Raw genomic sequence first — 14,667 nt, 5'->3', positions numbered from 1 at the left:
TTTGTCATGAGGAGGGAATTCACGGCCTTTTGGAGCATATCTCTTATTTATTGGTAGCGCCTACCTACTGCCTCACAGGAACTGTTGTGCCTGCTCAGGTTGATATATGCCGTAGCATAAACTGTCAACAAAGCTTCTGCTCAACCTCTGTGAACTGTGTGTGCACAAATCTCTGCACGTATCATGCTCAGAAATTAGTAGTTAGGTGCAGTAGCATATCACTTGCACAGCCAAGAAGGAAATCTAATGTATGAAAATACTCATGACTTGGAGAAATCCTCTTTTGTCAACTCCGCCCTTAAGCCTAGCTTTGAAATTTTGGCTTAGTTATGGGGAAGGTTTTAAACTTCTGACTGCAGGGAGATAAATTAATCCATGTTTCAACCTTGTTGCTGCTGTTCAGAGAACCAGGTAAACAAAGCGGTAACTAGGGCAAAACTAAGAGTGATCATTAGTTTATTAAAATCAAAGACCACCCGACACACTCCAGTACTTACTTCAGCTAAGAGGAAAAAGTAACAAGGTAAGCAAAACTTAATATACAGCTTCCTCTCTGGCCAGAGTACAATAGTTACACTAATAAATCAGCTGTGATCCCTAACCACTGTGTCATGGATGGAGACTGAACTCCTTACTCTAGAGCAGCAAATCATCATGGCAACTGTGTGATCTTCTGGCAAATATGTTGATTTTTGATAGCTGATGACAAACAAATTACAGTACTGTGACTTACTGTGAGCTCATTGATTGGGAAACAATTTATTTGACCTAAAAAGTGATATGTTAGATCAGTTGTAGTTACTATAATGTAAGTGAGATCCTCAGCTCGTAAAAATTACAGGTTTCCCCTGAAGGAAGCAAGCAGCAATCTCCTGTTTAAAAGCCTCACTATTTGCAGTCTGAAATAGATATCAGAATGAGGTATAATGGACTTCAGGACTCGGGATCATCTAGGTGCTGAGAATTTAAGATTGAATTGGAAGAATTTACAGTCAGCTTTTATGCGGCTGCCTTGGGTAAAACAGACCAACCTGTAGCTCTAGATACTCTAGAGGGTCTAGATGGAGCTGCTACCCCTGTTCACTTTCTACCCCTCTGTCCCCTTTATCCTCCTGATCCCTATTTCCTGTAGAAACGATATCTAGAGAGGTGAATAAATTAGGTTTAAGTTTTTGTTTTAAAAGAACAGTAGAGGGCAGCAGAGTCTTTTTTTTTAAGTCATAGTAACTCTAAAAGCTTTATTCAAGCACTAGATTTTTCTAGTCAAAATGAAATAAATAAGTGAATAATATCCCCATTTGCCAGAGCAGTGAAAGTGCTTGGTATCAGTCATCTTTTCTGCAGTTCTTGCCTTCATTCAAGGCTGAATTATCCTGCATCTTACGGACCTGTCCCAAAGTTGCTGTGGAATCTACCTCAAATAGATGGAAAATAAAAGGCAACAATTATTGGTTCTGTCTGAGTAATTAGATTGAGTCTGTTAAAGTAATTGTATTTTTCTCCCCCACAGGATCAAACTACCCCTTACAGTGGAAGAGATCTTAAATTTTGGGGAAAGCAACAGAGAGCTGTTCATTAAATCCAGCACCTACAGTATGATTCCTATCACTGTTACAGAGATGGGGCTGACTATTAGTTGGATCTTTTCATCAGACCCTAAAAGTATATCCTTCAGTGTTGTCTACCAAGAGTCAGAAGACACACCACTGGATCAGTGCAAAGTAAGGCCTTTTTGTCCTTACTGCCTTAGGAATTATAGTACATTGCAATCAGCTGCCTAGAGGAATTGGCAAGTGTAGCTAGTAGGTCTCCACAAGAGTGCCAGTTGCTGTTTTGTTATAAGGACTTATACCTTCTATGAAACTACAGTTCTCCTGAAGGCAGAGATAGATCTTTAATTACTTAATATTGTCTGCCTTTTTTCCCTCCTCAATATTACTTAATCTCTAAATTGCTTAGGGCTGACCTTGCCAGGCTCTTGAGCAAGTGGCCACAAGGAGACAGATAAATTGCATTTCTTAAAGTTAAGAATATACTTAAGTGCTTTGATGGTGTGCCCACATCTTGCAAAATCACTTTGCCAGAGCCATGGTACCAGTTTTTATATGCACTGCCTGTATTTCGTGGGGATTATGGATTAAGTGAATCTATGTTACTCGGCTCATTGCGAAGTTTTAATGAAGACAAGGCAGCTGTTGGTTTAAGTCGCTGTGGTAGGGAGCAAGGTGTTTACATAGCATGTGTTAATTCACTTCAGGATAACTAACCCCATGTTAAATCTCTTTTTTTTCTTCATCTGAAGGATGAAAGAAGAGTGAATGTTGCTTCCATTTTGATAGATCTATTTGATATGACTTTGGGTTTTATAGGATTGTCCTTGATCTACATCAGCCGCTGTTCTGACAAGTGTCTCTGCTAAGGTTTTACGGCAAGATAGCTGGTTTACACACAGTTTTACTGTAAATTTAGATAAACAATTAAGATTTGCTGAGAAAACTTATTTTATACTACAGGGAGTATAAAAGCTTATACTACAAGACATATTTAGCTAAAGCCTGTTCTTGGATATATTTGTGTGATGTAGCACTGCTGATTTTAGTAAACTTCCTTAGATTAACATTAAAAAGGTCAAGATTTGATTCTGTCTCTAAAGCAGAGATTTATAGCCATAACTTAATGCTGTAAAGAGGCTGTCAAAGGAAAACAGGTGTCCCATTGTTCACTGTGAGATTTAGTTTGGAGGAGTTTTTACTGCTCATCAGTGAAAATAAATAGTTTTGTGGGAACATATGTACTTTGGGAGTTTGAAGATGGCTCAAGTCTTAAACATTTTTCTGAAATCTAATGTCAATGTATAGGGCAAATAGCAAGTTTAATTTTGATTTGTATTGAATTCCAGGTTCTTATTCCTATGACTCGCTGCAACTCTCATAAGGAAACTATCAGAGGACAGGTGAAAGTCAGGAACTGTGGAATCTACACGCTGATATTTGACAACACATTCTCTAGGTAGGTCCTGGCTGGGTGTAAAAGGTGAAATAAGCTTGGCTTTACAGATGGTGGCATCGATCGGATGTACCATTATCATTCTGCCATTCAGAAATAAGTATGAGAAATTGCTCCCAGCTTGCCAAAAGATCTTCAGCTTCAGTTTTGGTTCTTGTTTGTGTTTTTTTCCTCCTGCCATAGCAGAACTCCACTCTTCTTTCTCATCCTCTGAGAAGGTAAACAGAAGTAAGCAAGTAATTTGTGACTCTTTCCAAGACAGTTTAGTCAGGATTGTCATCTTAATAAAAACAGGCCTGACAGCCCTTGCACAGGAATACTTCTTTCGAACACCAGTTGTTTTTTGGCCAAAATATCAACTGAAAGTCTGAATACACTTTTATGGCTTCCTCTCTAGTTGACTTCAGCTAATGTGATCATCTTGCTTTCTTTTTTTCCTTGACAGGTTTATCTCAAAAAGAGTGTTTTATCACTTGGCTGTTGAACGACCTGTCATCTACGATGGAAGTGATTTTCCATAGCCTTGAATATACTGTGTTATTTTTAATTAAATTTTTAAGAAATGGTATTATTTATGTACATGTAAGCATTATGATTACCACTGTGTTTGAAGACTTTGAAACTATGCAATAGTTATAATGCACTTAGAGAACACATATACACTAAAAAACAGAAGCCTTTTTAGGAACACTAATGGTTCTGTACTGTGTACAGATTGCTGAAAAGCCATGTTGTTTGATTTAACAGGTAAAATAATGTTCCAACCACTTTTTTTTCAGTGGAGAGAAAAATAAGTGTAGTGGTGGCTAAATGCAAACTGAGATTCTCTACTGAAAGTTGAATTTATTTTTCTTCCAAAAATATCCTTCAAAAGGAAATTTAAAGAAAAATGCCTATTTTTGTTGACCTCTTAGCTGAGGAGTAAACATGACCATTTCAGTTCTGCTCTGCTGCTCTTACAGTCAGAACAGCTATGCAATACTTCAATCTTCACAGGCATATACTGTAATCCACACTATTCCACATCCATCTAGAATTTTTTATCTTTTCCAAGTTTTATAAACAGCAAACATAGAGGGTTTTTACATTTTGGGCTAATATTTGGTAAGTCTTAACTGGTTTTTACAAGTGCTTTGATAAAAAAAACAATACAACATGAAGCAGCAGCTCCTTTCACTTTTGCTCACTATACTTTGTAAGCTGGTCTACTGAAATCAGCTCTTACAGTGAGTACCAGTGACAGAATCAGGAGTATAATTTGTAGAACTGCTCACTGTGTGATATTAGGAGGAAGAGCATTCCTTTTTCCTGCTTTAGCACTTTAGTCATCAGCATTCACAGGAAAGCACAGTTTGTGAGGAGGTCAGCAGTCTTGCTCTCTCTAGACCACGTGGGAAGTAGCAATAATGTCTCGAGAAGCCCATCCAAAACCGAATGCATATCCAACCCTGATGAGCTCTCCACCCAGCGTTAGTGTATTCAGCCCATTTCCTGACCCTTGTGGTTGCTCCAACCAAATGCTAACTTTCCATCTTGGATTGGGGACAGAGCTGGCTGTGAACACTGCCTTTTAAGGGAAGACTGGGTTCTCACTTATACAAAATTTCCATGCAAACAGCCTGCTTTCTATATAGAATTTCCACTTCTCGTCAAAATATGCAAAAGCAGATGTTTCTGTTTAAAAATCTTGTCTTCTGATGGAAAGGTAAAACATTTGGCAGGAGAAAGGAGAAAAGCTCTTTCTCCCAACCAGCCCTCCTCATCATTTTAGATGTGTCTGATTCTCATGTTATTGTTCTCCCAAGGAAACCTCAGGCCTGGAAGTTTTTATTGCAGCAGTTGGTAGATGGCCAGCTCAGTCTGCCAGGAACCTTGTAGACTGTTGGTGGCAGCTGTAGCTGGTGTGCAGGGATCACGGTGGGAGACAGAAAATAAAACATGAGGGGAAAGAAGAAAAAAGGGCAAGCACAAGCTAAAGCAAATTATTTAGGGGAGGGGAAAGAAAGCACAGGAGCAAACTTGTGAATGTAAAAGCAAGGGCAGAGGCCTAGAGGGATCAGTTTGACTAGGGAAGGAAGTCAGGAGAGTCCAGCTGCTGTTCATGTGTTGCTGGTCCAATCCGTTACCCACAGGGGATCTCCTTCTACAGCAAAAGGCTGGTTGTTTAAAAGATGGAGATTGCAAGACAAGTGTTGGACGTTTACATAGTAGCACCTGAGGTAGAAGGAAATTTCTTATCACAGGAAAGAAAAGAATACAGCAGATAAAGCTAAATGATGCTAATCATTCATTCCAGTTGTGAACACTGTATAAACACAGTGATCTTGAAAAAGATTGTGAAAGAATGACTACCTGTCATGAAGCACCTAGATTTTAGGTGTCTGGCTCATCAATAGCTTTCCCTTCCCTTCCCTTCCCTTCCCTTCATATGCCTCTTCCCCATATTGGTAGTGTGCTCCCCAGCCTCTGCCAGGCAGAGGGGTCAGTGGAAGGCGTGAGTTGGTTTCCTCCTCCTCCTGAGGGAACAGGCTGCAATGCTGTTAAACCCTTACCTGGCTGTGTGCATGAAAATGAGATTGACAAGAGACTGAAGTGGGCAATGAATAGGCAATAAACAGTGCACGGGTCAGTTCATGAATTATGGCATATTTCAGTGTTGAAGCTATGTTTTGTATTTAATTAGGCAAGAAGAGACTTATTTATTGCTTAAAAATGGAGTACTGTGTACCATAAGCTATGCAATTTCCCTAAGCTGTTACTGAAGTCTGCTGCAGTTTTGCTTTGAACTTTTACGTGTGGGTTTTAAAAGCATTTTGCCATTGTTTTAGTTAGAATACTAATCTTACTAGGATATCTTTCTTCAGATGCCAAATGTAAGGTAAAGGGACACTGTCAAGTATCTTAGGCCAAGATATGACATCTCTACTCAGAAGTATTTGAAATGTCTCCATTCAAAATTATTTTACAGACTTGCATCTGGATTTCCTCTCTGTGTCCCAGTTCTTAACATTTTTTCATCCTGTGGCAAATAAGTTTTAAGCCACTGTTTATGTAACTCCTAAAGCAAATGGCTCCATTTAGTAAGCCAGATGCTTCCCTGCCAGTCTTTCACATAGACAGTCCTGAGGCTGGTGTATGTTTGGGAGGAGGGAAATAAAAACACTGAATTGTTTTTATTTAGCATTTGAGTCTTTATGGTACCTTTTCTTCAGGTTTTCCTGTCCCATAAGGGTAGTTTTCTGGCTTTTTTGCTCTCTGAAAGAGGACTAAGGGTGGGAGCCAGAACCTGTGGAAAAGGTTTGCTTCTAACCAAGGAGAGTATTTAAGAAGGAGAAAAAGTTTCAAAAGAGGAAATACTCAAACTGGTAAGGTACAACAAGTGGACAGGAGTACAACTGCTCAGCTGCTGAAGAACAGGAATCCCATAATGTCACCTAGAAGAGGGACTCGTTTACATCTCAGAGGCTGTGCAGAGAAGACGGTAATGAACCTGTCATTGGTACTGACCTTTTGGCTGAATGTCCCAGAATTTTTATTACTGGAGCCATGGAAACCCAATAAAGGACTTGGCACAAGTGCAAGAGATTATTTAATTCAAGCACTTTATACCTCCATTCATAAAGCACTTGTTCATGTGAGTTGTGCCAAGGACACTGATAAATCTGTTTATTTACAGGTACTCAGGTGATTTGTTGAATTGGGCCTTTTATTATCTGCAGCAGTGCAATTCAGAGAAAACAAACATTTTAAATCAATCATGAAATTAATTTAAGGGGATGTCACACTCATGAGACAAAGAGAGTGTACATTGTGGTCAGTATAAGCAATTGGATGTTTTTTCTGGGTGCTGGAACAATGGAGGCTAATATTTTTTGTTATGCAGAGGTTTATACAAAGGAAAGAATGTCGTTGTTTTAAGAAAATGACAGTGTTCCTTTATTCAACATTACTCTATGTTGCTTTATGAAAAATCACTGAGATGTATTGCACAAGAGTGTACCACTTACACAATAGGTAAGCTACAAAAGCCTGACTTGGCTCCTTTTTTAAAATTGAAATTGCACTGTAGTTTTAATTATGGTCAATCACTGAGTTTGTAACTTGTTCAGAAGCATCTTTCGGCCTTAACTGCCAAAGAATTGCAAACCCCATTCACATCAAACTTCACGCTCCAGATGGGGGAAGAAGAGCTATATGTGTACCAGCGTCTGTACAGTTACAGAGGTGTAGGTGGTTGTGTCCTGGAATGTTTCTTGATGCTTTTTTTTCCCTTTTTTAACCTCAGGAATTAAAAAAATAAAATTCTGTATCATTGAGAGGTTGTGTCCCTTTTCTGCCTCACAGATAGCTTTGTCTGGAAGATAGATGAGTGTATGATCTACTTCTAAGCAGGAAAAATATTAGAAAATAAGGAAAATAGTAGAAAATGGTTTGTCATGCTGGGGGACAAAGGCCACATCTGTACAGTGCAACAGAGCAACAGCGGAGATCCTTAAAGAAGTACTGAGTGAGCCAGTCCCCAAGCTAGAGGAAATATCACTGTGTCCTGGTGGGCTCGGAGCAGTCAGGCCTCCCCCAGCAACCCCCTGGCTGAGGAACACCTTCATCTGCCTTTCCTCCCCTGGCAGGTAGAGCCCCCAGGACAGCAGTTGCACTCGCTGTCGCCCATGACACCGAGCAGCACTGTCCTTCAGCACGGGGCTCCCACCTGGTTTCCCCCAGGCCCTGGCCGGGGCTGGACGCCCGGGTTATGTTGCATGGCTGCAGGAAGGAAGAAGCACTGTGTGAGACACTCTTCACGTGTCACCTCTGTGTTTGCATCTGTGGTCCCAGCCCCACGGCACACGGTAAACACGTAGGCTTGTCTGAGCTGTGGGGCCGCCTGAATGGGGTCAGGAGGACAAGGGGCCCCATCATGACCAACCATCACTTCTTTTTTCAGTTATTTCTGTTTCCTCACAGGAGTTTCCTGCTGGGGTGGAGGCTGCAACACTTCCCGTCCCCATACTCCAGCAGGAGCACCAGCCCCTGCTCCATGCTCAGAGGCTTCTTACTGGGACAGAGTCTCCAGCAAAGCCTGACCTGGAGTACAGGGACCCACAAAAAATGGGTTTTACAGATACCCCAGTACACATGTGACTGGCACTTGCTGTACAACAGCTCTGCGGGGAAGCTGTAGCTATGGAAAGCCTTTGTGTACATCTCCAGTAATCCATGTTTAGCCATCCTGGACAATACCTCCTTCCTTCCTTGGTGCTGGGGACAAGGCTCTCCCAGCCCTAGTGCTGCCTTACGTAGGGTCTTAACCCACCCACTTCTTAGCCTGTATCCCAAGAATTGGCCTTGGCACACACAGTCTGACATTCTGCTGTGGGGACCATGTGAAGCTGCCATGAGACAGTGGGATCCTCTCCATTAGTCCTTGAAATTTCAGAGGAGTGCTTTGAAGTCCAAATACAAGATTTGAAAAACCAAGCAGCACTTGGGGGCACGGGGACAATGGTGTCTGGTCAGTTAAATGATGGATAATCAATCCAGATCGTAGTTGGAAATGGTGGTTTTGCACATCGAACTCAGATCGATGGTTATGGTTTCGGAATGACTACACCTGGGCTACTTTATCTACCGTCACTTCAGTGACACTTGCAGCACTAACTGCTGTTCTCTCACACCTGTCCATCGTTCTTTTGCTCTCTGGAAAAGGCGCTTCTACAAAACACGTCTCTGTTTGAAGCAGGAGCAGCCATCAGTTAGGCAGCTTCTGCTGCAGAGAGTGGAAGTTTCTCATCAGCTCTCCCAGCTTCCTCTCCTTGTACCACAAGCAGGCTGGTGCCATGCTACCTGACTGCCTGCACTATAGTTGTGGCTGCCTCTGAGCCCTCACCACAGCAAATCGATGACAACCTGAAGCTACTGCCCTGGCCGTCCCTGCTACGGCACGGCTCCCAGCCTTCACGTAGTTCGGGGGTGTTAGGCCAGTGGGCAGGTCCAGCCCAGTTCCCACCTGGGTGAAAACTGGGGCCCTGGCACAATTCTGGCTCTAAGAAGTCTGAGATGGCAACTAGAAGTTGGAATGAAGGGTCTCAGGGTGATGATGCAGCTCTTAGGGCAGAGACAAGCCAAGCCTCTCCTCCAGCGGAGGAGACTGCAACCCAAAACTGGGAACATCTTGGGGAGAATGGCCTTTAAGAGAGGGGAGCTGTAGAAGATCTCAGGCCTTTCCTGGGACGCTGAACAACTGCTCGGTGACCATCTTGCTGGAGCTGTGGGTAAGGCATAGGCAGGGTCCCATGGGAGGTGTGAGGAGCCATGGGGCAGGGGAGGCCATACCCCTCACCCTCAGGGAAACCTGCTTTCCCAGGAGACAGCGTCACCTGAGAGCTGGGGACACCCTAGGGAGGCACAAGAGGGATTTCAGAGAGATAAATCCAGCTAAAACCTCAGGGCAGAGGGACAGAGGAGCCCTGGGAGCACTTGGCTGCAGGGAGCTGGGCTGCTGGAGGACAGAGGTCCCTGACAGAGGAGGGGGCAGTGGCAGCAGACTCCGTGACCAAGTCCCTGCTCTGTGGTGGCTGGTGGCCAGGGACCCTGTCAGGGATGCAGCTGCAGCCTCAGGGGACTCGGGAAAGCAGCTTCCCCACAAGTTCAGAAGGTGCCAGCAGCCTTGGAAGGCAGCAGCAGCTGCTGGACCACAGGCCACCCTGGTGGGACAGAGCCCAGAGGGAAAGGCCCCCTGAAGGGCTGCTTCCCCCAGCAAAGCAGCAGAGAGGAGCCTGACTCAGAGCAGGACGTGCCTGACCCAGGCATGACCCTGCTGCCCCAGACTGCTGAAAGTTCATCACCGTTTCACCTCCCTCAACAGTTTCACTCACCGACCAAGCATGAAAATTTCCCACCACATTTCGCAGGGTGAAAAAGCTTTTACCTTCTCTGAGAAAGGCCCGAAATTCAAGTTCCTGGGGCCAACAGGGCGCCGTGCAGGGAAGAGGAGCTCGAGACCACCAGGCAGGTCCATGGTCAGTGGCAGCTAAGATTTGCGTGCTTCTTTCTTTCTTTGCTTTCGTGACTTTGGGTGCTGGGAGGACCCTCTGGGTGGGAGCACCCTTGCCCCCAGCCCTGGGAAAGGGTGACAGGGCTCAGCTGCCATGGGGAAGCATCTGCCTCTGGTGTGCTCCGTCCCCCCACCCCCCTCAGAAACTTACCCTCCCTCCCCAAAACTGCACCCCACCCCTCGCCTTGGGAGCAGAAACCGGCTCCAGCACCTGCAGGGTCTTCAGATGCGACTTCCACACCTCTAGGCTTAGACAGGCATGGTGAGCTCTGTCAGCAAAGTTTCCCCCCTCCTCTTTTTCGAGGGGGGAAGCCTGTTGTTGGAAACACATAACACGTATGGACCCAAACCTGGGAAGGACGTGTGGGCAGTAAACAACCAGTTCATCCCTTCGCTGGATGTGGCAGTGCCTTTATTCAAGAGAATTTCAGATTCTGTTTGCACTGAGCTCAATACAAATTGCAAAAAAACCCCCCAAAAACACCAAATACCTTTCTTACATGTATAGTAAAAAGTACATCCATCTTTCATCATTTTCTTACCAAAGGAGAAGGTAAAAAAAATTTTAAATCCTAATAAACATATGAAACTAGAACACCGTCTGCTCAGATATACCCTATTAGCTAAAAAAGCAGCTCCAGACCTTGCAGAAAGCTGGTGTTTATTGACACACCTTAGTGATTAATGCACAACGAAAACACTTGCTTCCTGCAAGAAACAATTAGCAAGAAGCAAAACAGATTAAATGTGATTATTTGAAACAAAGCCTAAACTGAGCACTAAAACTTGCAATTGAAGGCCAGGAGGTGCAAGCAGTGGATGGGCAGGACAGGCAATGCCCCGTCCCAGAGAGGGGACAAGCGAGAAGGACTGGCCATGCGGCGCCCTGTGGTCTCAGGCCCCGTTACGGCACCAGCACGGCACCAAAAGCCCTACAGAAGCCGTGGGACGCGTTACAGCACACTGCTTTGGGAACCGCTGCCTCCACCAACCCCAAGTCCCAATCTCCATTTCATTAACGTTCGGTTTAACACTCAGTCACTCTCTGTCTTACTGGCCCCAGGCTAAATATATTTCCTTACCATTAGCAAAGATATCGGCACGTAAGCGGCAGTCTGTTGAACCATGGGTTTGGTTTTTGTGTTCTGGTTTACTACAGCTTTGCACCATACGGCAAATATCCCTGCGACAGACAATTCGGCATCTCTGATGCCCTTCAATTTTTATTGCAAGATGTGGTTTGTTTCCAGCATCACAATAGGAGCAATAGCAAAGAAATTATACCCAATCTTACCTTCCAACACACAGCTAAAATACAGGAGAAAGATCTAATTCTGCAACAACCACTTTGTGAACATGAACAACTGGCTTTCCTTTGCAAGAAGAACCACCTGTACAGCAGAAGAGAGTTGCGTCTGCACAGGCTGGGAGCAGCATTTGCCTCCTGCAATAAACCAGCGTAGGAGCTAAGGGCTGTTCTCCTTTACAGAGCAGGGGATCTGGTGTAGGAGCAGGCAGGGCTCTGAAGTCCATCTGCCTCTGTAGGAGACTTCAGCTGGACAGCAAACAAAGGCTGACCCCTCTCCTGCTGCTTCCTACGGACGGGAGGGTGGTTCATCCTGCTTCACCTCTCCCTGCTGCTGCCATAGCTGGGTTTATCACCTCCCTGCAAGGCTTGTCATTTCAGGCTGTGGTCTGAGCTGTAGATGGGCTGAGTATTAAGAGCCACCACAGAGATCGCTTTTGCCCTCTATCAGTCCTGCTTCCAAGAAGTATGGCTCGATTTTGCTGCCCTGTGCCAAATGTTTCCTTTCCTTTTAGCCAGCAAGCCCCAGTCAGGACCCACACAGCAAGGATGGGGTGTGCGAGGAGCCCCCAGCCCTCCCCTCTCCTCTGGGACAGTCTTTGGGGCATACAGATGGTTTCCAAGGAGCTTGGTGCTCCTCCAGAGGGGAAGGAGTGGGGACTAACTTACACGAGCACTTGGCAAGGAGGGGGCACAACGGAGGAGGTGAAATGGGTGCTGAGGGTCAGCGAGCTCCTCACCCGCCGCCTGCCCAGCATGGCAAAGGACCAGTTTGAGCTGTTCTCCTGGCTGTCACAGGCAGAGGAGCACTGCTCTTGGCCCTTGCTCCGGCAGCAGCCGCTGCTCTGCATCATCCTGCCCAGCTCCATCCTGAAACGTAGAGGAAGGGGTTGAGGCAGCTGTGGAGGAAGGCAATGCTCTGGGTGACCTGCAGCCCGATGTCCAGCTGGTTGGCAGCCTGACAGCTGTACGCCACCCTGGTGTAGGTGTTGATGGCTTTGACCAGCAAAACAATATTGTATGGGAACTGAGAGAGGAGGAAAGCTGTGATGATCATGGTGATGATCTTCAGTGATTTCTGCTTTTGGGATCTTTTGGCTTGCAGGAGGGTGTTGATGATAAGGGCATAACAAATAACCATGACAAGGAGTGGGAGGAAGAATCCAATTGTGACTTTCAAGGCCAGGACAGTAACTCTGAAGATCATGCTGACGTTTGGTGGGTACGTAATTTTGCAAACTGCAAGGTCACCCACCCGCATGCTTTGGCTGTACATGATTTCTGGGATGCACAGGCTCATGGATGTCAGCCAGACAGCCAAGCACATGAGTTTACTGCGCAGGAGCCGCCTTCGCCTAGAAGTTTTCGTTTTCGATGCCTGGACAATAGTGATGTACCTGTCGAAGCTGATGCAGGTTAGAAACAAGCTGCAGCCATAGAAGTTGATCTTGTACATGCTGTTGACCACTTTGCACATAAAGTCCTTGAAGATCCAGCCATCGGAGGCAGCCTTGGCCCAGAAGGGGAGGGTGAAGAGGAGAAGCAGGTCTGCAATGGCCAGGTGCAGCAGGTACCGATCCATCATGCTCCTCCTGAAGCGGTATTTGCAATAGACGAGCACAACCAAGGCGTTTCCCAGTGTGCCTACAGAGAAGATGAGCCAGAAAAATGCTGGCAGGAAGGCTCGAGCAAACTGCCTGACCTGCCTCTTGTCACACATGAAGTCTGTGCCGTTCACTAGGTTTCCGTACAGAGACAGCACTGCGCTGTCATTCCTGTCGTAGTCCAGGCTGGGCTTGCCAGGCTGAGTAACCTGTAATGGGACATCAGGTAAATTTGTGTCGAGAGGTAGCTCGGTAAAGCATAAATTTGCCCATCTCCACCAGATGCAGTTGAAGATCCCCAATATATTCCATTTTAGATGGCCAAAACACAGCAAATTTCAGACTGTTTGAAATGGGTCCACACCCAGAAGTGGTGTGTGGCACAGTAAAGACTTATAAAAATGACGAATGAGTAAAAAACCTCCTACAAAAGAGCAGTTCACAGCCTCCAGCCAACTGCAGTTACTAAAATGACAAGTGGGGAGAGCATTATCTCTGTCAGATCATGTGTTGGTTTGGCAGCTTCAAATACAGAACAAAATGCAAAATCCTCAACTTGGAAAGAGGGGAGGGAGAAGGCTTTGCATTACTGCTACGGTGGGATGGCACCGTTGGCTCTAGAGAGGCACAAAACTGGAGGCAAAGAGGGAGGAAACAAAAGTGGAGATTACACAGCAGTGTAGCTGTAAACTCACTATGCTTATAACTGCCATCTTCAGCCAGGTCTTCCCTCAGTCTTCAAGGAAGCTCCGTAACCTGGAGAGGAAAGATGGGGAGAAAACAACTGATTTGAAACAGTTTTGAAATAGAATTGGGACTTTTTTCTTTCTTCTTCTTCTTTTAATAAAAAACTCAGCCCTTTGAAATAAGTCTGGCTGGAAGATGACCAAACCACACAGAAACTGCTGTCACTGTTTGAATTATTTAGCTGTTTCCATTTTACAAATTTAAATTTAGCCTACATTAGATCTTCAGCTTCTCTGTGGCACCGTGCTGATTAAGTCCTTTGACATACTAGAGTCGCTGCCATCTCGTTTTTATTAAGATGTAGAGTCCCCAGTGTCATCTGAAAGCACCATATCTTCCAAAAGCTTTGTGAGAATAAACAAAATGTTTCTCTTAAATTGTCTGGCAACTAACAAGGAAGAGCACCTGCTTTTAGTAGTAATTTGCAGTGTTAGAGTATCTGTATCCTCTACAGCAACTGATAATCTCTGCCTACAACATCTCTTCCTTATCTGTTGGTTCAAGTGTGATAGAATCATAGAATCACAGAATGGTCTGGGTTGGAAGGGACCTTAAAGCTCATCCAGTTCCAACCCCCCTGCCATCAGCAGGGACACCTTCCACTAGACCAGGTTGCTCAAAGCTTCATCCAGCCTGGCCTTGAACACTTCCAGGGAGGGGGCATCCACAGCTTCCTTGGGCAACCTAATGCTCATTGCTGTTGGCCTGTGAAGCAGGTTATTATGCCCCAGAAAAAAAGACAATATTTTTTTTCTGCTGCAGATTACTTTTCCAGTCAGTCTATCACCACAAAAGGTAGCTTAGCATGACAGGCTCAACCTGAGTCATGTACTCCTGAGTATTCAACATGTTCTGCACCAGCCTGCCTTACTAGTGCCTGGGGATGAGAGCTGGGGACAACACAAGGTGGGTTCTGTCGGTGCTACCAGCGACCTTCCGCTAGCACAGACCTT

General features: G+C 45.0%; 2 protein-coding genes across 2 annotated transcripts in view; one reads left to right on the top strand and one right to left on the bottom strand.

Annotated features, from left to right (window-relative positions):
* Positions 1 to 3,913, top strand: part of FYCO1 (FYVE and coiled-coil domain autophagy adaptor 1) — a 37,494-nt gene extending 33,581 nt beyond the window's left edge. The window contains exons 15-17 of the mRNA XM_010165057.1: positions 1,511 to 1,721; positions 2,900 to 3,009; positions 3,452 to 3,913. Coding sequence (XP_010163359.1) covers positions 1,511 to 1,721; positions 2,900 to 3,009; positions 3,452 to 3,527 — 397 coding nt within the window. The 3' untranslated portion in view covers positions 3,528 to 3,913. The remainder of the gene's footprint in view (positions 1 to 1,510; positions 1,722 to 2,899; positions 3,010 to 3,451) is intronic.
* An 8,115-nt stretch (positions 3,914 to 12,028) lies between these two features.
* On the bottom strand, positions 12,029 to 13,215 carry CCR9 (C-C motif chemokine receptor 9; the record flags this gene model as incomplete). Its single annotated transcript, XM_010165058.1, is given in 2 exon segments — positions 12,029 to 12,240; positions 12,243 to 13,215. Coding segments are annotated over 2 exon segments (1,185 nt in total), but the record flags the coding sequence as incomplete, so codon positions are not given.
* Positions 13,216 to 14,667: the final 1,452 nt, after the last annotated feature.

The sequence above is a fragment of the Antrostomus carolinensis genome, unplaced genomic scaffold (genome assembly GCF_000700745.2).
Source record: "Antrostomus carolinensis isolate BGI_N321 unplaced genomic scaffold, ASM70074v2 scaffold22833, whole genome shotgun sequence".
NCBI classification, from domain to species: Eukaryota; Metazoa; Chordata; class Aves; order Caprimulgiformes; family Caprimulgidae; genus Antrostomus; species Antrostomus carolinensis.
Note: the sequence above shows the minus strand (reverse complement) of the source record. Positions and strands in the feature narration are given on the sequence as shown.